This window comes from Mastigoproctus giganteus, chromosome 1, assembly GCF_048544385.1.
Source record: "Mastigoproctus giganteus isolate SK-2022 chromosome 1, ASM4854438v1, whole genome shotgun sequence".
NCBI classification, from domain to species: domain Eukaryota; kingdom Metazoa; phylum Arthropoda; class Arachnida; order Uropygi; family Thelyphonidae; genus Mastigoproctus; species Mastigoproctus giganteus.
This window is the reverse complement of record NC_143575.1, coordinates 201,599,828-201,624,951: the sequence shown is the minus strand read 5'-3', so window position 1 is coordinate 201,624,951 and position 25,124 is coordinate 201,599,828. Positions and strand designations below refer to the sequence as shown.

Here is a 25,124-nt window from a genome sequence, read left to right as displayed (position 1 = left end):
AAAATTGAAGACCTGAAGACAGAAGTAGAAGATATCAAAAAATCGATTTCATTTGTCTCAGAATCCTTCGACAAAATACAAAAAAAGCATAAGCAAGTTGCAGGACTCCAACGCAACTATCAACAAAATAATTGTCGATTTGGAAGCTTTATTCAAGCAAAATGAGGAAAATTCCATTCTACTTAACTGAAGGATTGACTCGAAAGAACAACAGTTATTAGAAAATAAGGTAGAAATAGTAGGATTAACTGGATTAGTAGGCCAAAATTTAGATCTTGTTATTCAGCAGCTAGCACTTGCATTGAACTTACAGCACAATAAGGAAGTAGAGCACTACTACATACCTAACAATAAAAAAATAAACGATAAACCTACTCTAATTGTGAAATTTGCAAATCATGTGGAAAAAGAAAAATGGATGAGAAAAGCAAAGGAAATTCGACTCACAGCAAATGATATTTTTCTGAACAACAGCAATATTCCAATCTACATAAATGACCACTTAACAACTCACCTCAAGAAATTGTTTTGGGAAACAAAACAATTAGTGAAAACTCACAATTACAAATTTTTATGGTTAAACATGGAAGGATTTACGTGAAGAAGAATGAATCTTCAAGAGCCATAAAAATCTTGAGTTGAAAGGAACTGCAGTATATAAAATAGACTCCTTTATTGTGAATAATTGTAGTTACTTGAAATCTAAGGTAAAATTAAGGCATCAGGTATGCTTTTTGAGGAATCACAAATTTTTACTTCACCTTTACATTTTTTAAATAATCCAAATGTTCAAGCTCTTTTAATCGAAAAAAAAAAACAGTTTTCTCTGGTAGCTCTAAATATCAGGTCATTAAGAAAAAATTGGTTTAACTTCTTACAATGTATAAATGCAATGAAAGAATATATCTCATGTATAGTATTAACAGTGGTTAATATAAAAAGTGATGAAATTGCTAATTATAACATACAAGGTTATGACAAGGTCTATAAGTTGAGAGAATTGAGAAGGGGGTGGAGGAATAATAATATACTACAGAACACAGAACATGCTATAAGGCAATACAAGCTTACCACTTGACTCAGTCTTGTGAAAACTGCTGTGCCAAATTATTAGGAGAAGATCCACAAAACACATTCCTGATTTGTGCTATCTATAGGCCACCAGCAGATTCTATAAACAGCTTTCTAATAGAATTAGATAACATAATTCTGCAATGGGATGACATACAAGCAGATAAGACCATACTAGTAGGAGACTTCAATATGAATTTACTAACCAATGAAACAGAAAATGTAACACTCAGGTACTCTTGCAATCTTAAACAATTATGAATTTGAACATACCTTATTTGGAATAACTCGGCAACAAAGGATGGTGGGTGATACAACAGTAAGCTCGTGCTTAGAACACATTATAACAAATATAAAGTTGAAGTATGCAAATTCCTACATACTATTAAATCAACTTTCAGTTCACAGAAAATGCATACTAATAATAGATATGCACTCAAAACAACATCCATGTGAAGATATAAAATTAACAAATGTTTCGAAGAGAAATTATTTATCAACAGGTAAACTGAAACAGAACATGGAAAACTTGTTAATACAAGAGCAAATATCCTACACAACAAATGTAAATGACTTTTCAAATAAGATAGTACAAATGATAAACAATTCAAGGTTAAATACGGAGAGAAAAGTAAATCACCCAGATTGCAACATAAATCCTAGGAGTAGCATTAGCATTAGTAGAGGCATTTGATGCAAGAAAGCAAGCTTATGCAGCATCAGCCAAAAAAAAAAAAAAAAAAAAAACCACTTCCACTTCACCCCTCTGTTCGTTCAAAATATCTGTCCAGCTGAGCCTTAAACTTATTTAGGCTATCAACCTCCACGACAAGGGATGGAAGTCTGTTCCACCAACCAACCACCCGCTGGCTAAAGGCAAATTTCTGCACGTCTATCCTACATCTGTCTTTCCTCAATTTGAATTTATGCCCTCTCAGGTGATTATTCTGAGTGAGAGGAAGAATCCCATCAGCATTGAGCATGCTCAAACCATTCAAGGCTTTATACACCTCTATCAGATCACCTCGCTGGTGCCTAGTCTCCAGACACTGTAATTTGCAAAACTTAAGCCTTTCTTCATAAGAGCACCCCTTTGTTCCATTCACTAATCTTGTTGCCGTTCTCTGTACTTGTTCCAGCAGCTCTACATCCTTCTTGAAATGAGGCCTCCAGACCTGTATACAGTACTCTAGGTGTGGCCTGACCATTGCCTTATACAAGGGAATAATCACCTCCTTATCCCTGCTAGAAAAATTCCTATATATCATTGACAATACTCCTGTTACTCTCAGTAACAGGATTAAGTATAAGAAACCTTGGATGACAAAAGAAATAGAATAATTAATGGTACAAAGTGATAAATACTTAAGGCAGTATAGAAATTGTCCATCAAAGATAGAACATTATCACAATTATAAAACACTAAGAAGTAAAGTGACAGGTATGATTAGAAAACAAAAAAAAACACATTACAATCAACTTTTTATGGATAAGCAGATAACTCAAAAGGAAAAATGGAACATTATAAATAATCTACTAAGTACAAGGGAAAAAAAAACAAGGGGAAATCAAATTAAAACATTATTAGAACAGATCTCTGGTACAAACAAACAATATGAGGCTGCAAATAGATTTGCCAAAGCTGTATTAGATCTCAGTAGATATAACATACACTACTGCCAAGACTCCTTTGCTCAAAAAGATAGTCCTCCTCAGAAAGTGAACTCTTGTGTAGTCTTAGTTCTACAGTACAGAAATTCTTAAGATCATAGAACAGTTAAAGAACAAGAAAACTTACGGACTGGACTGTATTACAGTAACCGAAGTAAAGAGAAATAAAGAACAGTTAACTGTTCTCTTGGTGGAGCTTATAGCACGAATGTTAGAATTGGGAAATTATCCTACAAATCTACTTTCCTTTAAAATACTCCCTATATATGAAAAGGGACAACCTGATGACTTTTGTAATTATAGACCAGTTACAATTCAGTCGGTTATAAATAAAATAACAGAAAATTATATATTTTCCCATAAACAAATATTTACATCAGTATGAACTGTTAAACAACTCTCTATTCTCATATCAGAAGGGCAAGTGCACACAGACATTATTAGAAAGTTTAGTAGACTCTTTTAACTTACATTTAAACAACAATAACTTCATAATGATTTTATTTATTGATTTGACCAAAGCATATGACTTAATTGATATCCCAATCTTGAAACAGAAATTACTGAATTTAACCAAAAGAAAAATAACATAGAAGTAGAGAATACAAAGGGAAAATCATATAATGTGAAGAGAGGAGTACCTCAGGGCACTTATGCAGGGCCAATCATGTTCAACATCTATATAAATGACATATTCGAAGAAATAAAGAATTCCTTTTTAAAAATTTATGCAGATGATATAATCTTATATACAATTGGAAAGAACCTGACAAAAATGGCAAAAGATTTACAGCAGGATGTAATAAATTTACAAAATTGGTTGCATGACAATAAATTAGCACTCAGCTTTGAAAAAAAAAAAATTTTGGTAATTAGACCTTGGACTCATCAAACCTTGGACATTCGTCCCTCTATTAAATTACATGAACATAAATGCCTACATGTTCAGGATTTCCAGAATTACAAATGTCTAACAGTGGAAGAAGTTTCAAATCACTGTTACCTTGGGTTATGGATTGACTATAGTCTAAGTTGGGCAATGCATATAACAAACTTGTACAAAAAAATGAGATTTTACGTTTACTTTTTTTATTACATTAAAAATAAGTTAAATCTAAGAGAAAAAGTTACCTTATATTATGCATTAGTGGACTCCCAACTCAATTATTTAGTAAATGTATGGGCACGAGCAAATATAACTGAAATAAGGGTAATAAACAACTTACTTAACAGGATTCTGAAACTTTTAATGGGGACAAACTCTTGGAATGATCTGAATAAGAGAAGGCAATTTTTGTGTTGAAATATAAAATACTTTATCCAATTCAAAAACTGAAATTAAATTTATTCTTGAAAAATCTTAACACTATTTATGAAGAGTCGAATCTTCAAAGGAATGTATCACACAACTTTAGGAATCCAAAAGCAATTGTTTTGCCTCACCCTAGGGTACTAAATAGATTTGGAGATAGGCACACAATGAACATAATAAAAAAACTTGTTGGCTGGTGTTGATTTCAGGCTCAGGAGAAGTTATTCTATCTCCAAATTAAAATTCCTAATAAGAAGATTTTTGATACTCAATGATACAGTAGATCAGACCTGATATGCAGATCAATTACTTTCTCTGTTTGCAGTGTGGAATGTACTATGTGTAATAACTTCATTGTCTTTCCTGTTAGTTAACAAATCTGTATGCAAAAACTGTTGTAAATGATGAATTACAACTTGTCAAGAAATTCACTTTTCTTAACAAGTTCTTTTATTGTAAACAAATTCTCTTGATAAAATAAAATTGTATTGTATTTTATTATTATTATTATTCCTGCTAGAGGGCTAAGTGTAAGCATGTCTACTGTATCAATGCTCCTAGAGTAAATTGGAAATATTTGCAAGTTGAAAAATTCTTTCTATTGTTGTTTATTTAGTGCAAGTGCATTATCTGAAATGTCTTGTGTTGGCTACTCCTAAGGTTTGCAAACATGAGTCAAAATATATGCAAAAAGTGCAACCTACCACTGCACGTGCAAGAAGTGGTATGTCATGGCTGCAACAATGGATATCATTATAGATGCTCATTGAAAGAGGCAACCTATAAAGGAATGGCAAAGCATAAGAAACAACAGTGGAGGTGTATCTTGTGCAGGAAAGAAGAGAGGGAAGAAAGAAGTGAAAATTCCTACTCGGCAGAAGAATTTCATGACTCGCTGCATCCACCAAACGAAGAAAATGAAGACTTAGAGTTAGCACAAAAGCAGGCAAACACCCTTAACATAGAAGACATACTAAGAAAGCTATCCAGCAAAATTCATTTGCTCAATTTACTAATAGAAATTGTTCCAATAAAGAAGCAAATGGAGGACCTGAAGACAGAAGTAGAAGGTATCAAGAAATCGATTTTGTGTCTCAGAATCATTTGACAAAATCCAACAAAGCATAAGCAAACTGCAGGACTCCAATGCTGCAATCACCAAAAGAATTATGGATCTGGAAGATTCATTCAAGCAAAATAAAGAAAATTCCAACTTACTTAAATTAAGGATTGACTCGATGGAATAGCAGATGTTATCAAATAATGTAGAAATAGTAGGATTAACCGGATTAGCAGGCCAAGATCTAAAGCTTGTTATACACCAGCTAGGACTTGCATTGAAGCTACAGCACAATGAAGAAGTTGAACACTATTACATAGCCAACAATAAGAAATCAAACAACAAGCCTACACTAATTGTGAAATTTTCAAATCATGTGGTAATGGAAAAATGGATGAGAAAGGCAAAGGAGATCTGACTGACAGCAAATGATGTATATCAGAACAATAGCACTATTCCAATCTACATAAATGACCACCTAACAACTTACCTCAAGCAATTGTTTTGGGAAACAAAGCAATTAGTAAAAACTCAGTTACAAATTTTTATGGTTGAAACATGGAAGGATCTATGTGAAGAAGAATGAATCTTCAAGAGCCATTAGAATTCATAGTTCAAAGGATCTGCAGTATATAAAATAGACTGTTTAATTGTGAATAATTGTAATTTTCTGAAATCTAGACCTAAGGTAAAATTAAGACATCAGGTATGCTTTTTGAGGAATCACAGACTTTCAATTCAACTTTACATTTTTTAAATAATCCTAGTATTCAAGCCCTTATAATTGATAAAAATCAGTTCTTTATGGTAGTTCTGAATATCAGATCATTAAGAAAAAATTGGTATGACTTCTTACAATATATTAATGCAATGAAAGAATATATTTCATGTATAGTCTTAACAGAAGTTAACATAAAAAGTGATGAAATTTCAAATTATAACATACAAGGTTATGACAAGGTCTATATTTTGAGAGATTTGAGAAGGGGTGGAGGAATAATAATATACTATAGAACATGCTTTAAGGCAATACAGTTAGTTATTTGGTTTTTAGGAGCATTAGCAACTAAGGCCATATTGCTCCGGGAAATGCAGTGGTCATTCCCTGACCTTTCCGCATCCTCCGTATTTGGTGGTGACGGGTTCGAACCCCGGTCTAATCAAGAAGCCTGTGCTACACACTGCTGCTCCTTCCCACCTGGCTATGAAGGTGCCAAAGCAATACAGATCAACCACTTAACTCAGTCTTGTGAAAACTGCTGTGTCAAATTATTGGGAGATAATCCAGAAAAAACATTCACGATTTGTGCGTTTTATAGGCCACCATCAGATTCAATAAACAGCTTCCTAATAGAATTAGATAACATAATATTGCAATGGGATGACAAAAAGACTGAAAAGGCCATACTAGTAGGAGATTTCAATATCAATTTACTAACAGATGAAATGGATAATGTGCTTCTCAGATACTCTGCTATCTTAAACAACTATTGATTTGAACATACCTTATTTGGAATAACTAGGCAACAAAGGATGGAGGGAGATAGCTAATTCATACATACTATTAAATCAACTTTCAGATCACAGAACATGTATACTATTAGTTTTCTATGTTATATTTCATCTAACAAAGAAAACTTGTTAATACAAGAGCAGTCTAGGTGGTAGATGACTCTCATCAACCGGCGAAATACCACCACTTTGCTTATTGGAGGCTTGAAATGGTGGAACCCATGTTTAGTCTCTAGAGCTAAGTTCCGGTCAACCTTTCCCTATCTCTTCCATCATGCAGTATGATTGATGACTTTTGAGGTTATGATGAACGTCGTGGCGAGATCCAATATTCCTTACATTTCGAGGGTACAGCTCTAAAATGGTGTTTGCAGGCCGGCCGCTAGTTAGTACACCGGACTGAACCTATTGGTAACTCTCTAGGAAGCTTCCGGATCAGCTAGTGTATAATCTTGCTGCCTCTACTCTGCCAGATAGTGACTGGAGGGAGTCCAAGTAGTGTGTATGCGGGGAGCATTGTCGAGGCCACGTTATGTCAAGGATCTGGGTATATTCTTACCACATGTACGCCATATCCAAAAATTTCATTACTTCATACAGCATGTCCCACCTACTTTTTCTTACTATTGAATACACCATGAATTGTCAAACTAATAGAGCAAGCTTATCTGCGAAAAGATCTAAACCTCCCAAGGACTTCCTAATTCATTTCACAAATATACGTGGTCTCAATTCTAATCTCAACGATGTCCATTTCCACTTTCAGTCTGCCAAACCCCATGTACTTTTTCTGACAGAATCTCAGATATCGGTTGATTCATCTACTGCTCATCTCAGATGCCCAAATTATTCGCTGTATGATTCCTTTCGCCTCAAAGGTGGTACTTGTGCATATGTCCGTTCTGATATTCCCTGTCAGAGACTTGGCAATTTGGAATCTCGTCTCTTTGATCTTCTCTGGCTTAAAATCTCTCTACCTCATTGTGTCAAATTCATCTGTTGTCTCTACCGTTCTCCCAACTCCACTAATCACTTGGAGCTCTTTGACTTCCTCTCTTTGCAACTTGACTTTCTCCAGTCCAACTTTCCTAACAGTGAAGTAATTTTCCTTGGTGATTTTAATGTTCACAACTCCATCTGGCTTCCGTTTTCTAGTCACACCGACCCAGCAGGTCGAGATACTGAGGCTTTTGCAATTACTAATGACCTAGCACAGATTGTCCATTTACCTACAAGAATACCGGACAATCCTAATCATACAGCCAATACGCTTGATCTTTTTCTCACAAACAACCCTTCTAAGTACACGGTCAAAGTGAGAGGTCCTTTAGGCACTTCAGATCACAACTTGGTGATTGTCTCTTCTCCAATGGAACCTTTATCTCATGGCTATTCCCAACCACGTGTTGTTTGGCATTACAAGAATGCAAAATGGGATGACCTGCGAGACTTCTTTTCTTCTTTTCCTTGGTCGGATTACTGTTTCAAAACTTCTGATGTCAACGTTTGCTCAGATCGTGTCAGAGAAATTATTCTTGCAGGAATGGAATCCTTTATCCCACACTCCACTTTAAAATCTCGTCCTTTATCTAAACCTTGGTTTTCCAATAAATGTGCTAAGGCTGTCCAAGAGAAGAATGTTGCATATCGTAATTGGCTTGTTTCTAATTCTTCAGTTTCATTTTCTGCCTACACCAAAGCTCGCGATAGTTGCAATGCAGTTATTAACCAGTCGAAACTAGAGTTTGAACAGGCTTAGAGTAGAAAACTTGCTTCTTGCCCTAATGGTAGCCGAGCATTCTGGTCGCTTGCCAAAGCTATTGGCCGCAACTTTTGCCCATCTTTGCTCCCACCTCTGTCCAAACCAGATGGTTCTGTTGCCACTTCAGCCAAGGATAAAGCTGACCTGCTAGCATCCCATTTTTCTTCCAGCTCATGTATTATGATCTTGGTAAAACACCTCCCACCATTCCCAACACGCTCCATTCAATGCCTCCTGTGGTCTTCCGTCAAAAGGATATCAGAAGGATTTTGATGAATCTTGATGCTAAGAAAGCTCCAGGTACTGATGGTATTTCTCCACTTGTTCTCAAAACCTGTGCTCCTGAACTTACTCCTCTTCTTTGCCGCCTTTTTTCACTTTCTTATTCCAAAGGTGTTTTTCCTTCTGCTTGGAAATTTGCTCATATCCAGCCAGTTCCTAAAAAGGGTGACAAATCCCTCCCATCCAATTATCGTCCCATTGCTATTACTTCTACTCTTTCTAAAGTAATGGAGAAATCAATTAACCGCCAACTCTTAAACTACCTAGAAACCTTCCGTCTGATCAACGATCACCAGTATGGATTCCGTCAGTGTCGATCCACTGGAGATATTCTGGCTTATGGTACCCATTTATGGACTAATTCAATGGAAAGGTTCGGTGAAACACAAGTAGTTGCTCTTGACATCTCAAAGGCTTTTGATCGTGTTTGGCATAAAGGTCTTCTAAACAAGCTTCCATCTTATGGTTTGCCAACTGTTTTTAGTAATTGGTTATCCAGTTTTTTCTCTGATCGCTCACTGAGGGTGATGGTAGATGGCTCTCTGTCTTCTAACTTCTCCACTAATGCCGGTGTCCCCCAAAGTTCAGTCCTTTCCCCCACTCTTTTCCTCTTGTATATCAATGACCTTCTTCCATTGACTGGAAATCCTATCCATAGTTTGGCCGATGGTAGCACATTGCATTCAACTTTCCATTTTGAGAAACCTTCTCCTTCTCAATCAGCTTCAACTTCTCGAAAATCTGCTACCAATTCCTTAAATGCCGATCTTCAGGTAATTCTCCAGTGGGGCAAAGACAACTTAGTTGATTTCAACCCTTCTAAAACTCAGTCTTGTCTTATATCTCGCAAAAAGGATTCTTCTACTCCTATGCTTATCTTTAGTGACACTCCGATTTCTAGGCAAAATGATATATCTCTTTTGGGGATTACCCTGATTTCTAATCTCTCTTGGCACAAGCACATTACAAATATTGCTTCCTCTGAATCTAAAAAACTTGGTTTTCTCTTTCGCTCTCGGCGTTACTTTTCTTCCAAACAGCTTCTCACTCTGTATAGATCGCAAATTCGCCCTGCCATGGAATATTGTTCCCATATCTGGGGTGGTGCCCCCAAAACCCCTCTCCGGCTTCTTGATTCCATTCAGAAGAGGGTAGTTAGGTTAATTAATGACTCATCTCTAACAGAGTCTCTCCACTCGCTTTCTCATAGACGCACTGTTTCTGCTGCATGCCTCTTCTACAGATACTTCCATGGGCACTGTTCTTCTGAATTGGCTTCTATAATTCCTGCTCTCTCTTTCAAAACAGTCCGAACACATGCCGCCACCAGCCAACATCCATTTACTGTCCAACTTCAAACCCACAGAACCAACTTTTCATCTTCCTCATTTATTCATTCAACTGCCGTTTTCTGGAACAACCTTCCTTCATACGTATTTCCTGAAAATTACAATCTACAGAAGTTCAAGTCCAATGTCAACAAATATCTTCTTTCGTCTTCTTAACCTCAAACCCAAGCACGGTACTAAGTACTATAGGTTCTAATACCTCTCGTGTTTGGGGTTCTCATAAAAAAAAAAAAAAAAAAAAGCATCATACACAAATGTAGATGTCTTTTCAAATAAGATAATACAAATGATAAACAATTTGAGGTTTAATATCGAGAGAAAAGTAAACCACTCAGCCTGCAACATAAACACTAGGAGTAGCAGGATCAAGCTTAAGAAACCTTGGATGACTAACAAAATAGAAAAATTAATGGTACAAAGGGATAAATATTTCAGGCAGTATAAAAATTGTCTATCAAGGATAGAACACTATCACAATTATAAAACACTCAGAAATAAATTGACAGGTATGATAAGAAAACAAAAAAAAAACACATTACAATCAACTTTTTATGGATAAGCAGATAACACAAAAGGAAAAATGGAACATTATAAATAACCTGTTAAGTACAAGGAAGAAAAAAACAAGGAAAAACTAAATTAAAACACTATTAGAACAGATAGATGGTACAAACAAACAATATGAGGCTGCAAATAGGTTTGCCAAAGCTGTATTAGATCTCAACAGATATAATTTACATTATTGCCAAGCTTCCTTTACTAAACAAGATAGTCTTCCTCAGATAGTAAACTCTTGTGTAGTGTTAACTCCACAATATACTAAGATTCTTAAGATTATAGAACAGTTAAAGAACAAGAAATCACATGGACTGGACAGTATTACAGTAACCGAAGTAAAGAGAAACAAAGAGCGGTTCTCTGTTCTCTTGGTGGAGCTTATAGCACAGATGTTAGAGTCGGGAAGCTATCCTACAAATTTACTTTCTTTTAAGATAATTCATATCATAAGGGCAAGAGCACACAGACATTATTAGAGAACTTAGTAGACTCTTTTAACTTACATTTAAACAATAATAACTTCATAATGATTTTATTTATAGATTTGACCAAAGCATATGACTTAATTGATATCCCAGTATTGCAACAGAAATTATAGAAATATGGTATTAGGGGAAGAATCAATCAACTCTTAGTAAGTTATTTAACCAATAGAAAAATAACAGTTGAAGTAGAAAATACAAAGGGAAAATCATACAATGTAAAGAGAGGAGTACCGCAGGGCACTAATGCTGGACCAATCATGTTCAACCTCTTTATAAATGACATATTTGAAGTAATAAAGAACTCCTTTATAAAAATTTATGCAGATGATATAATCGTGTATACAATTGGAAAGAACCTGACAAAAATGGCAAAAGATTTACAGCAGAATGTAATACATTTACAAACTTGGTTGCGTGATAATAAATTAGCACTCAGCTTTGAAAAGACAAAATTTTTGGTAATTAGACCTCCTCATCAAACCTTGGACATTCATCCCTCTATTAAATTACATAAACATGAATGCCTACATGATCAGAATTTCCAGAATTGCAAACGTCTAACTGTGGAAGAAGTTTCAAATCATTGTTACCTTGGGTTATGGATTGACTACAGTCTAAGTTGGGCAATGCTGCATATAACAAATCTACAAAAAAATGAGATTTTATGTGTACTTTTTTTACTACATTAAATAAGTTAACTTAGAACAAAAGTTACCTTATATTATGCATTAGTGGACTCCCAACTCAATTATTTAGTGATTGATTTGATTTGATAGTTGTTGGCGCATCGGCTTATGTGGACATATTGCACCTCCCAAGGTTTTTGCAGTACTTTGATCCAAGCCCGAGGCGGGAATGGAACCCGCGACCTTTGGGTTGCCAGGCAGGTACTTTACCCACTCGGCTAGCCCGGTCGGCTCAATTATTTAGTAAATGTATAGGCATGAGCAGATATAACAGAAATAAGGGTAATAAACAACTTAATTAACAGGATTTTGAAACTTTTAATGGGGACAAACTTGTAATGACCCAAATAAGAGAAGGAAATTTTACTGAAGTTAAATTTATTCTTGAAAAATCTTAATACTATTTATAAAGAATCAACTCTGCAATCGAATGGCACACATAATTTAAGGAACCCAAAAGCAATTACTTTGCCTCACCCTGGGGTACTAAATAGATTTGGAGATAGGCACACAACGAATATAATAAACAACTTGCTGGCTAGTGTTGATTTCAGACTCAGGAAAAGTTATCCCATCTCCAAATTAAAATTTCTAATAAGAAAATTCTTGATACTCAATGATACAGTGGATTAAAATTGATATACAGATAAATTACTATCTCTGTTTACAGTGTGGAATGTACTATGAGTAGTGACTTCATTGTCTTTTCTGGTAGTAAAAGAATTTGTATACAAAACTGTTGTAAATGAAGAATTTCAACTTGTTAAGAAATTCTTTTCTTAACAAGTTCATTTAATGTAAACATATTCTCTTGATAAATAAATTGTATTGTATTCTATTATTATTATTAGCAGCAGCTATATGGTGCAAGGAAGCCCGAGACTTATGCTGCACCAGTCAAAAAAAAATTCCCTAGTTACCCTGAGAGAGAGAGTCATAGAGTCAAAAGTAGAAGGGAATCACCAAGAAAGAGAATAATAATGATATCTAGCTCAGGACCCTGGGTGTGCCAAGCCCATACCCACCAGATGTGAGCCCCTGGGGATAAATATACGAATGTGTACAACAATATCACCTTTTATGCCCTTAAAAGATGCTATCTGCTCTACAATGCCATCTACTTTTGCCTTTGGTAGACATACTCTGGTCCTATTCCACCTGTCCTTGCAGAACAGATTTCACATTTCCCCGACAATAGATTCATCAACTAAAATCACCTCCTTTGGGATTAGTGCAATGTGCCTTTCAAGGTTAATCGTATTTAGCAGTAGCACACTGCTAAATACGATTAACAATTTGTATTGATTGATTTATTGTAAACTCCACTGACCTGGTAGTCATGCCGGAGTATAAACAGCAACTTTTTTTAGGCCTGACATAGCCAAGTGGTCAGGAGCACGAGTGCAGTGGCACATGCTCTTTGAGTGGACTGGAGTTGAAGCCCTTGACTACTAAATACGATTAACATTTGTATTGATTGATTTATTGTAAACTCCACTGACCTGGTGGTCACGCCGGAGCATAAACAAAAACATTTTGTGTCAGTAGAGCATTTATTATTATATTAAATGGTAAATGCAAAATTTGGATCTGTATAATTGAAAGAGGTTTTTGTTTTGTTTTTTTTTAGGTCCTGTCACTTTTAAATAGTTTTTTGATGATTGGAGCCCTCACATACATACCAGTTAATAAAAAATATGAAAATACTAGTGGTGCACCTGTCCACAGTCAGAATTCAGTGGTATATTTACAGTTTTATGTATTTCTGATTATTTATAAATATTTGTATTTAAAATTGTCATTTAACTCATAGTGAATTAAATTACTATGTACTTTAAAGAAACAGTATTTTTGTTGATGCAAACTGAATAAAATATGCAGCTTGAAAAATTTTTCTTTATGGTAGTGGAATATAAAGTTTGCCTATGTAAAAAGAATGACGGGAAAACAAAGAAAGTTCCAAAAACCAGTGAGTCAGCATGTCTCTTTGCAGGTTTAGTGTTTTCGTGAATGAAGACTATAAAATGAGTGGAAGAAATTTTTAAATTTTCTCTTTGCCCACTGCAGTGCCTTGCATGTGTCCCTCTTGAAGAAATAGATCATTGGCACTCCTTTTTACCCCTCCTTACCTTTGTTGTTTATTAAGCAACCTTCCTTTTATTCTATCTAAATTTTCATTTCAATTTGTGACATTTCTTCTGGAGGGACAGTGTCAAGCCACTCCAGTGGGCTCATGACAAATATAGTGTTTCAAAAAACTCCTCAATCCAGAAAGGTCTTAGTTGAGCAGCTGTAGCCCTCACACTACAACCAATAAGCAAACACAGTCCTGACCAGTGAAGTACTTGAAGCCTGAAAAATGAAATAGAATATATGTGAACAGAATATAAATATCGAAAGGCAGTGTCTCTAGTGACTATAAAATATTCAATATCTCAAACTTAAAATAGTAAAGGTTAAATTTGAAGGAAAAGAAATCACAGGGATGTGCAATTTAGACTATGTCGAAAATAACCAGTAACTTAAAAGTGTGTTGTCGGGAATTTAAGTAAATTAAATGTGCAGAAGTGTGGAAATATCAATGTCTGAAATAGTGAAGGTACAATCACATAATTATATGAATTATACAAAAAGAATAGACTAGAAAAGGCCATTATTGTAGACTAGAGAATGTGTGCGAAACTTTAAAGGTTGAAGGGTGTGAAACACAAAATTGAACAGCATGTGGATTGTGTTTGCTTACTGAAAATTTTCTTCCATTCATTCTGGTTATTCATTCCTAAAAACCCTAAACCTGCAAAGAGACATACTGACTTATTGGCTTTTGGAATTCTCCAACATTACCGCTAACATTTTATCTATGTTAGTAGACTTTATTCTACTATTTTAAAGAAAAAAAAAAATTTCAAACTATTTCCTATTCAGTCGGTGTTGACAAGAATATTGTTTTTATTTCACTCCTGACCTGTGCAAAAGGTCTGTTATAGTTTAATGTTATCTTATGTTAATACTAATTATTAGAAATGTTATTAGGTCTCCATACTTAACACAGTATTCCAAATGTGGTCTTAAAATCGCTGTATACAGTGGGACTATGACCTCCCTATCTCTACATAATAATGTTCAATAAATCATCGACAGGACACATGCACTTTCCTGACTACCTATTTACACTGCTCAGAAAACTTCATATCTGCCTGTATCATAACCTGGCCTCTACAAAAGGGCTATTATAATTTACTAATTATTAGAAATGATATTTTATGTGTTTTTGTTAATCTGTGTCAATTTGTGTAAAATGGATAATCTTGCCATTTTTTGACCGTGCGACATACACATGGTACAATCAAAAAGTTAAGTAATAGTAATAGCCATATAGTGAAAGGAAACCACAAGCTTTTTCTGCACTAGCCAGAAAAAAAAAAAAGAGTAGGTAAGAAAGTACAAATTATTTGCTTCCCTCTTTGCATAGGTAACTATCTAGTTGACCTTTGAATTTATTCAAACTGTCAGCTTAAACTATCTGTGAAGGCAATCTGTTCCAGCAATCAACAACTCACTGACTTAAAAAAAATCTTCCCACATTCTGTTCTAAACCTCTTCCCCTGTAATTTTAATTTATGGCATTAGTTCTGGAATTTTCTATAACAGTGAAAATTCTGCCTTTGTTCATTTTATTAACCCTTCTCAGAGTCATACCTCAATCAAGTCACCTCTGAGATGCCTGGTTGCCAAGCTCTGTAGCCCACATATACATGGTTTTTCCTCGTGTAGTCATCCTCGTCTATCTCACCATGCAAGTTGCCCATCTTTGGGCCCTTTCAAGAAGCTCAATGTCTTTTTTTCAGATGAGGTCTCTATATTTAAGCCACTATTCTAGATGTCTTAAAATTGCCTTATACAGTGGGACTATGACCTCCATATCTCTACAGGATAATATTTGATAAATCATCAACAGTACACCATGGGCTTTCCTGGCTGCCTGTTTACACTGCTCAGAAAACTTCATATTTGTCCATATTGTAACTCCCAGATCACTTTCTTCCTCTACTGTTTTCAGTTCAGTGCCATTAAGTGTATCATTTATTTTGGGGTTACTATTTCCCAAGTGCAAGACCTTGCATTTAAATTAAATTAAAATATAACTGCCACTTTTCTGACTATTCTTGCAGCCTATTCAAGGCATCCTGAAGGAGTGCTGCAGGTACTGATCATTAACTACTCTACCAATTTTTATGTTGTCTGCAAATTTTTAAATCAAGCCTTCTATCCCATTTTTGATGTTCTTGATAAAAATCAGAAACAACAGTGCTCCAAGAACCGATCCTAGGTGGACCGAGCTTCTGACTTTACACCAATCTGAAGAATATACATTAATCGCAACCCTTTGCCTTCTATCCTCCAGCCATCGAGCAATCCATTTTAGAATTATTATTATTAGCCATATGGTGCGGGGAAGCCTGAGGCTTGCTGAGGACCCTAGGTTTGCCAAGCCCATATTTACCAGATGTTACCTCTGGGGTTTTTTCCAGTAATCCCAACATGTTCCAGTTTATACAGTAACCTATCAGGAAGAATAGGATACTGTATAAGCTGGAACGTGTAAAATGCCTTGCCAAAATTCAAATAAACTATGTAAAAATTGTTCCTTGCATCCTGCTCATCAGTAACTGTGTCAAAATAGCTTACTACATTAGTTAAACATGATTTTCCATGATTTAAACAAAAAAAAAACACGTGTGTGTTGTTCAGAATGCCATCTCTCTCTAAATGTCCCTGGATTGCACTCTTAATTATTGCTTCTAAGATTTTGCCTACCACTAAAATCAGACTAACATCAGTTTGTAGTTACCAACTTCGCTCTTAGAACTGCCTTTATGTATTGGTTATATGTTAGCACTTCTTCAATCCTAAGGAATCTTTCCTGAGTCCAAAGATGCCCTCATAATTAGCTTCAATAGTTCAATACACTCCCTGGCAGCCTGCCTTAAAATTACTGGGTATATGCCATCAACTCCAGGAGCCCTACTTGTCTTTATGCTCGAAAGTTTTTTTTTTAATAAACAGTCATCTGTAATTTCGAAATTACAGATGAAGAGTCTTTCTTCAGTAAAGGCAGATGCAAAGTACCTGTTCAATTCATCTGCAACGTAATTTTGGTTGTCTAAGACTTTCCCACACCCAGTGCACAATGATCCAATCTGATTCACTTTTTTCTTCCTTATATTCACATACATGAAAAATTCCTTGTTTCCAGTACTTTCTCATATGCAACCTTGGTCTCTCTAACCTTATCTGTGGTACTATTACAAATCAACTTTTAGCTGTTGCAGGCTCCAGTACTTCTCATCGCTCTAACTCTCTCATGTTATCTTTTTCTGCTCTATTTGACTGGCCAGCTCCACATTCTTCCATTTCGGCATCCTTCTCATGCAGTATTTTCTTAATGGTATATATATATATGCTTTCATGGTTTCTGTGATTTTTGCTTCAAGTCTATTTGCCTTCACTCTGCAGTCCACCCAGTTGATAGATGCCATATAGCCTTGTAAAATGTTCAAGGCCCTCTTTTGAAATTCAAACCCATGCCTTTACCATTAACTACTGCAACATCTTTCTTCATCTTCCAACTGACGACGGCGCCTCCGTAGCCAGGTGGGAAGGAGCAGCAGCAGTGCGTAGCACACGCTTCTTGATTAGACCGGGGTTCGAGCCCGTCACCACCAAATACGGAGGATGCAGAAAGGTCCGGGAATGACCACCGCATATCCCGGAGCAATATGGCCTTAGTTGCTAATGCTCCTCTAAACCAAATAACAATAACCAACTGACGACTGCATGATCACTGCCTGTTGATTGTCCTTGTATTTTAGGCCCTGTGATGTCATATTTTATATAATTCATGAGTAGTAATGAGATCAAGAATATTTTCTCTCCTTGTATTATTTCTGACATGCTGGTACAAATAATAATCATCTAGTTATTTAAAAAACCTTTTTTCCTGAAGGTGAGTTTCTCTTCCATTTATTCCAATCAATCTGGGGCTGATTGAAGTCATAATAAGACATTCACATTTGCTTGCCCATTCCATCTGCATGTAGAGACTCTCATCTTACTTTTCACAGTCTTCCGGTCTATAGATTACTTCCACTCTCATTATACCTCTGCTTCCAACTAACTCACACGACACAGATTCTGTGCTGGCGGAAATAACTTCAGACTCAGCAAAAGCTCTTTTCACACTCAGGCTGCATTTGATAAGAAGTATGACCCCATCACCCATTCTGTCTTCCCTATCATCTTGTCATCTCCAATTTCCATCCGTCAGCATTATTTTTTCTAACCAGAAGTTCAGATTCAGCCATTTTATTGACAACATTCCTAATATTACTGTACATACAGTTAAGAGACTGAGAATTCTTCCCTATTTGCTATCCTGACATGCCCCTTGAAGTTATTTAGGCTTGTTTCCCTGTCTTTCTCATCCCACTCATTTGAAATGTTGCTAACCTTAGAAGTCAAGCTAACAGGTTTGTAATGACTAATTTTATCCTTTGTTTCCCCTATCTGAATTTGAGAATACATTCCCAAACCCCAAGTCCATTGAGGCCTTCCTTGAATCCAAGGATGCTCTCATAATTTTGGCTAAAGGTTTGCTATCTCTTTCTTAACTTAATTGCTTAATTTAAATGAATAGATTCCATCCACTCCAGGTCCCTTGTTTTTTTGCTTTTAGTTTCTACAGTTTCTTCTGAATTATTACAAAATGATTCAGCTCCCTATTAGAATTTTATAGACTTCTGGCATCCCCTCCCTTTAAAAATTCAGGTGTGAATGACATCCAAAACCTATTCAGTTTGTGAGAGACATTCATAATCTGCCTTAGAATAACTAACTTCCTTTGTGATCTGATTGCAGACATAGTTTACACATACTGTAAACTTCTGTATCACCTGATAATTTATATGCATGCCTGCATTCTTCTCCACCACAAATCTAATCTGTACATCTGACATCCATTTAGGTCTAAGCTGTGAACGACATCTCTTAGTTGAACAATATCTCCTGTACAGTTATATCCCTGAATGCTTCCCATTTTGAATTTCCTCTGGATAACTTCATCAGTTGGTCCCACTGCATAGAATTTAAAAACTGTCTAAGACCTCTGTTGTCACCTGTACAAAAGCAAAGGTCCATCCCTTTGCCCTTGACAGTAGTTGCATCTTTAAGTAAATCCCACATCAGTACACTATGATCACTGCCTCCTAGTGGTTGTTCTATCAGCAGATTCTTAATGCAAGAAGTGTTGCTTCTGATAATCAGATCAAGAGTATTGCTTTCTCTTGATGCCTCCCTAAAATGCTGGTGTAAACCAACAAATCTCAAACTTCTTGCTAATCTGTGATTCACCAACTCGCTAGTTGCAGTCAGTATCCAGAAAATTAAAATCCCTCATTATAGGACATTATGATTTCTTGTCCAACACTATTTATCTGTATAGTTGTTTGTTTATCTATCACAGTCATTTGGCCCACAACATCCTCCTACTCTCATTTTTGTTTTCTAACTGCTTATTTTACACCAGATTGACTCCCCGTTACTCTGGTAACCTGTGTCAACTGGATGCACAGCCTTAGATTTTATCTGCTTTTTAACTGGACATTTTCAATGGAAAAGTTCGGGGTAACACAAGCAGTTTCTCTTGATATCTCAAAGGCTTTCGATCGTGTTTGGCATAAACGTCTCCTAAACAAGCTTCCATCTTATGGTTTGCCAATTTTTTTGTAATTGGTTATCCAGTTTTCTCTCTGATCGCTCACTGAGGGTGATGGTAGATGGCTCTCGGTCTTCTAACTTTTCCACTAATGCTGGTGTTCCCCAAGGTTCAGTTCTTTCCCCCACACTTTTCCTCTTATTTTCTGTCAATGGAAGAAGGTCATTAGACCTTCTTCCATTGACAGGAAATCCTATCCATAGTTTTGTGGACGATAACACATTGCATTCCACTTTCCATTTTGAGAAACCTTGCCCTGCTCAATCAAAAACATATGGGACTTAATAGAATTTGAAAAATCCATTTTCTGTATGAGGACACTTGGTCAGTTGTGGCTTGAATCAATGTTCTCAACATCCCTCTTCTAGAAGCTGTATTAACAAATTTATATTATTACCTTATTAAGAAAATGAATATTCCATTTCAACTAATATTTTGGCCATGGTAGTCCAGAGGGAATCAAGAGCCCAACTTGAATCTGGACAAACCAACCATAAACTGACAATTTATGGTTGGTTTGTCCAGCAACAAAACTTGTATTATGTTTCTAAAAGGAAACCTCAGTATCAGCAGACTGCCCCAAATCAAATACAGAGGCCAGCAGACTTATGAGTACCTGCGTGTTCTCCTGGACAACAAATTGTCCTTCATCCACCATACCAAGTACCTAAAAGAAAAAGTCAAGACACACACAGGGAAGCTCAGGAGAGTCATCAGGAAACAATGGGGACTCAAGGACCACATATTAAAATTCTATTTTGAATGCTTGTTCCTTCTTGTAGTAACCTATGCTGCTGGAGCCTGGGGGCCACAGGGCTGAAACCTGTTCCATTAAAAAGAAGCTTGACTAAGCACATATATTAATACTCCTTAGGATCTTCAGGCCCTGCAGAACAGTGTCTATCCCTGCACTGCATGTCCTATGCGGAAAGCTGCTCCTCAACTTGGAAGTGGCATATTATCACCTAACATACCACCTCAGAAAAAGCTCCCATGCACCCGATATGGCATTACACTGGATCTCTCCACCATACAGAAAGAGAAACAAAGGATTGGGAATGTACTGATAAGATGCTGGCAAAGATTGGGATTCCACTCTTTTGGGATAGGGAGACGACATTTGAGTATATCCCCAAAGTATTTGAGTATAACAACCAACAATACAAATGGCTGATACTTGGACTTGCTGCCACATTTCTACTTACAAGGCATGGTAGTCTCAATGCAAAGCTCCATACGAATGCAGTCTCAATGCAAAGCTCCATACGAATGCAGTCTCAATGCAAAGCTCCATACGAATGCAGTCTCAATGCGAAGCTCCATACGAATGCAGTCTCAATGCGAATCTCCAGTTTCAGGTTCTCCACACAAGCAAAGAGGCCCTTGGCCTTTTGCTTGTGTGGTCAGGTTCTCCATACAAGCAAAGAGGCCCTTGGCCTCTTTGATTGTATGGAGAACCTGAAACTGGAGATTCGCATTGAGACTGCATTCGTATGGAGCTTTGCAGTCTCAATGCGATATACCTGGACCTAAGAAATTCCCTACAGCTAATGACAGGTGTTTACACTAGAGAAGAGGCTCCATCTCTCTCCAGATACCACAGGAAACCCTGCGTCCCTCAACTCCTTCATGGAGCAAGTCTTTAAGAGATGCTACCACATTGTCACAACCCGATGACAACACTCCAATGAGACAAACCTGACTTGGACTCTAACCCAGACTTCACACCTGAATACCTGAAAATGGCAACTCTAATGAATTGGACAATTGAACTAATTAACTCCAAAGACAGGACAATCAAACTGGACCTCCAAGAACAAGCTGCACCCTTGAACCACTGACCCCTCTGGGGTGGGATTTCTTAGCTGATCTGGCATCCGCCGGTTGGGAACTACATGCTAACCCATCTCGGGTAGGATCAATGACCCCTTGGACCTTTCTCACACTCCAAACTTTTTTTTTTTTTTTTTTTTTTATAAACCTCGAACACGAGAGGTATTAGACCTATACACGAGACCTATAGTACTTAGTACCGTGCTTGGGTAGGAGGTTGAGAAGATGAAAGAAGATATTTGTTGACATTGGATTTGAACTTCTGTAGATTGTAATTTTCCGGAAATACATACGAAGGAAGCTTGTTCCAGAAAACAGCAGTTGAATGAATAAACAAGGAAGATGAAAAGTTGGTTCTGTGAGTTTGAAGTTGGACAGATCATTTTGCCTAGAAATCGGAGTGTCACTAAAGATAAGCATAGGAGCAGAAGAATCCTTTTTGTGAGATATAAGACAAGACTGAGTTTTAGAAGGATTGAAATCAACTAAGTTGGATTTGCGCCACTGGAAAATTACCTGAAGATCGGCATTTAAGGAATTCGTAGCAGATATTCGAGAAGTTGAAGCTGATTGAGCATGGAAAGGTTTCTCCAAATGGATAGTGGAATGCAATCTGCTATCATCGGCAAAACTATGGAAAGGATTTCTAGTCAATGGAAGAAGGTCATTAATATACAAGAGAAAAAGAGTGGGCGAAAGAACTGAACCTTGGGGGACACCGGCATTAGTGGAGAAGTTAGAAGACAGAGAGCCATCTACCACCACCACCCTCAGTGAGCGATCAGAGAGAAAACTGGATAACCAATTACTAAAAACAGTTGGCAAACCATAAGATGGAAGCTTGTTTAGAAGACCTTTATGCCAAACACCATCAAAAGACTTTGAGATGTCAAGAGCAACTACTTGTGTTTCACCGAACCTTTCCATTGAATTTGTCCATAAATGGGTAACAGAAGCCAGAATATCACCAGTGGATCGACACTGGTGGAATCCATACTGGCGATCGTTGATCAGATGGAAGGTTCCTAGGTAATTTAAGAGTTGGCGGTTAATTGATTTCTCCATTACTTTAGAAACAGTAGAAGTAATTTCAATGGGACAATAATTGGATGGGAGAGATTTGTCACCCTTTTTAGGAACTGGATATGAACAAATTTCCAAGCAGAAGAAAAAACACCTTTGGAATAATAAAGTGAAAAAAGGCGGCAAAGTATAGGAGTAAGTTCAGGAGCACAGGTTTTAAGAACAAGTAGAGAAATACCATTGGTACCTGGAGCTTTCTTAGCATCAAGATTCGTCAAAATCCTGCTGACATCCTTTTGACGGAAGACCACAGGAAGCGTTGAATGGAGCATGTTGGGAATGGTGGGAGGTGTTTTACCAAGATCATTAATACATGAGTTTACAGAAAAATGGGATGCTAGCAGGTCAGCTTTATCCTTGGCTGAAGTGACAACAGAACCATCTGGTTTGACAAAGGTGGGAGCAGAGATGGGCAAAAGTTGCGGCCAATGGCTTTGACAAGAGACCAGAATGCTCAGCTACCATTAGGGCAAGAAGCAAGTTTTCTACTTTTAGCCTGTTCAAACTCTAGTTTAGACTGATTAATAACTGCTTTATAATTGTTGCGAGCTTTGGTGTAGGCAGAAAATGAAACTGAAGAATTAGAAACAAGCCAATTACGATATGCAACATTCTTTCCTTGAATAGCCTTAGCACATTTATTGGAAAACCAAGGTTTAGATAAAGGATGAGATTTTAAAGTGGAGTGTGGAATAAAGGATTCCATTCCTGTAAGAATAATTTCACTGACACAATCTGAGCAAACGTTAACATCAGAAGTTTTGAAACAGTAATCCGACCAAAGAAAAGAAGTCTCACAGGTCATCCCATTTTGCATCCTTGTAATGCCAAACAACATGAGGGTAGGAATAGCCATGAGACAAAGGTTCCATTGGAGAAGAGACAGTCACCAAGTTGTGATCTGAAGTGATCACAACTTGGACCTCTCGCTTCGACCATGTACTTAACAGGGTTGTTTGTGAGAAAAAGATCCAGCATATTGGCTGTAGGATTAGGATTGTCCAGTATTCTTGTAGGTAAATGAACAATCTGTGCAAGGTCATTAATTGTAAAAGCCTCAGCATGTCGACCAGCTGGGTCAGTGTGACTAGAAAACAGAAGTCAGCTGGAGTTGTGAACATTAAAATCACCAAGGAAAATTACCTCACTGTTAGGAAAGTTGGACTGGAGAAAGTAAAGTTGCAAAGAGAGGAAGTCAAAGAGCTCCAAGTGATTAGTGGAGTTGGGAGAACGGTAGAGACAACAGATGAATTTGACACAATGAGGTAGAGAGATTTTAAGCCAGAGAAGATCAAAGAGAGGAGATTCCGAATTGCCAAGTCTCTGACAGGGAATATCAGAACAGACATATGCACAAGTACCACCTTTGAGGTGAAAGGAATCATACAGCGAATAATTTGGGCATCTGAGATGAGCAGTAGTTGAATCAACGGATAACTTAGATTCTGTCAGAAAAAGTACATGGGGTTTGGCAGACTGCAAGTGGAAATGGACATCGTCAAGATTAGAATTGAGACCACGTATATTTGTGAAATGAATTAGAAAGTGCTTAGGAGGTTTAGATCTTTTCGCAGATAAGCTTGCTCTATTAGTTTGACAATTCGTGGTGTATTCAATAGTAAGAAAAAGTAGGTGGGACATGCTGTATGAAGTAATGAAATTTTTGGATATGGCATACACATGGTAAGAATATACCCAGATCCTTGACATAACGTGGCCTCGACGATGCTCCCCACATACACACTACTCGGACTCCCTCCAGTCACTATCTGGCAGAGTAGATGTAGCAATATTATACACTAGCTGATCTGAAGCCTCCTAGAGAGTTACCAATAGGTTCGGTCCGGTACTAACTAGCGGCCGGCCTGCAAACACCGTTTTAGAGCTATACCCTTGAAATGTAAGAAATATTGGATCTCGCCACAATGTTCGTCATAACCTCAAAAGTCATCAATCATACTGCATGATGGAAGAGATAGGGAAAGGTTGACCTGAACTTAGCTCTAGAGACTAAACATGGGTTCCACCACTTCAAGCCTCCAATAAGCAAAATGGTGGTATTGCACCGGTTGATGAGTCATCTACCACCTAGTACTGCCTGGTAACATAGAGGGGCGGCATTCCTCCATGTGGTGTGGGCGTCACACCTTGACCCCTGCTTACGTTGGTTCACACCTGGGTAGTCACCCAGCATGTACTTGTGCATGGAAGTTATACCCAGGATTATTAACAGTCCGTCCCACCATCGTGAAGGTGCAAGCAGAGGATTTGGCTGTCACAGACCATCCGGACTTCACCGAAATTGACACCAATGATTAATGACACCAATGATAGTACACTGTTTTAGCAGGAACTAGAAAAGTTGAGCATATGGGCTGAGAGGTGGCAACTGAAGTTTAACATTGACAAATGTAAAGTACTGCATATGGGAAGCAGTAACAACAGAGTAATATAACAACTGTGTGGTACTACTACACTGACAGTGGTAGAGAATGAAAAGGACCTGGGGGTAATTGTGCAGTGATATATGAAGTTTTCTGAGCAGTGCAGACTTCCTGCAAGAGTAGCTCATGGTGCCTTGTCAATGATATACAGGACTTTTTCTAGTAGGGATAAGGAGGTGAGTATGCACATGTATAAGGCAATGGTCAGACCAAATCTTGATTACTGTATACAGGTCTGGAGA

General features: G+C 37.1%; 1 protein-coding gene across 3 annotated transcripts in view; it reads left to right on the top strand.

Moving 5' to 3' along the window:
- LOC150091451 (monocarboxylate transporter 10-like) overlaps positions 1–25,124 on the top strand; it is a 243,362-nt gene that overhangs the window by 121,581 nt on the left and 96,657 nt on the right. For all 3 annotated transcript variants that reach the window (XM_090384019.1, XM_090384013.1, XM_090384006.1), the window contains one exon: positions 13,379–13,489. In XM_090384019.1, coding sequence (XP_090240145.1) covers positions 13,379–13,489 — 111 coding nt within the window. The remainder of the gene's footprint in view (positions 1–13,378; positions 13,490–25,124) is intronic.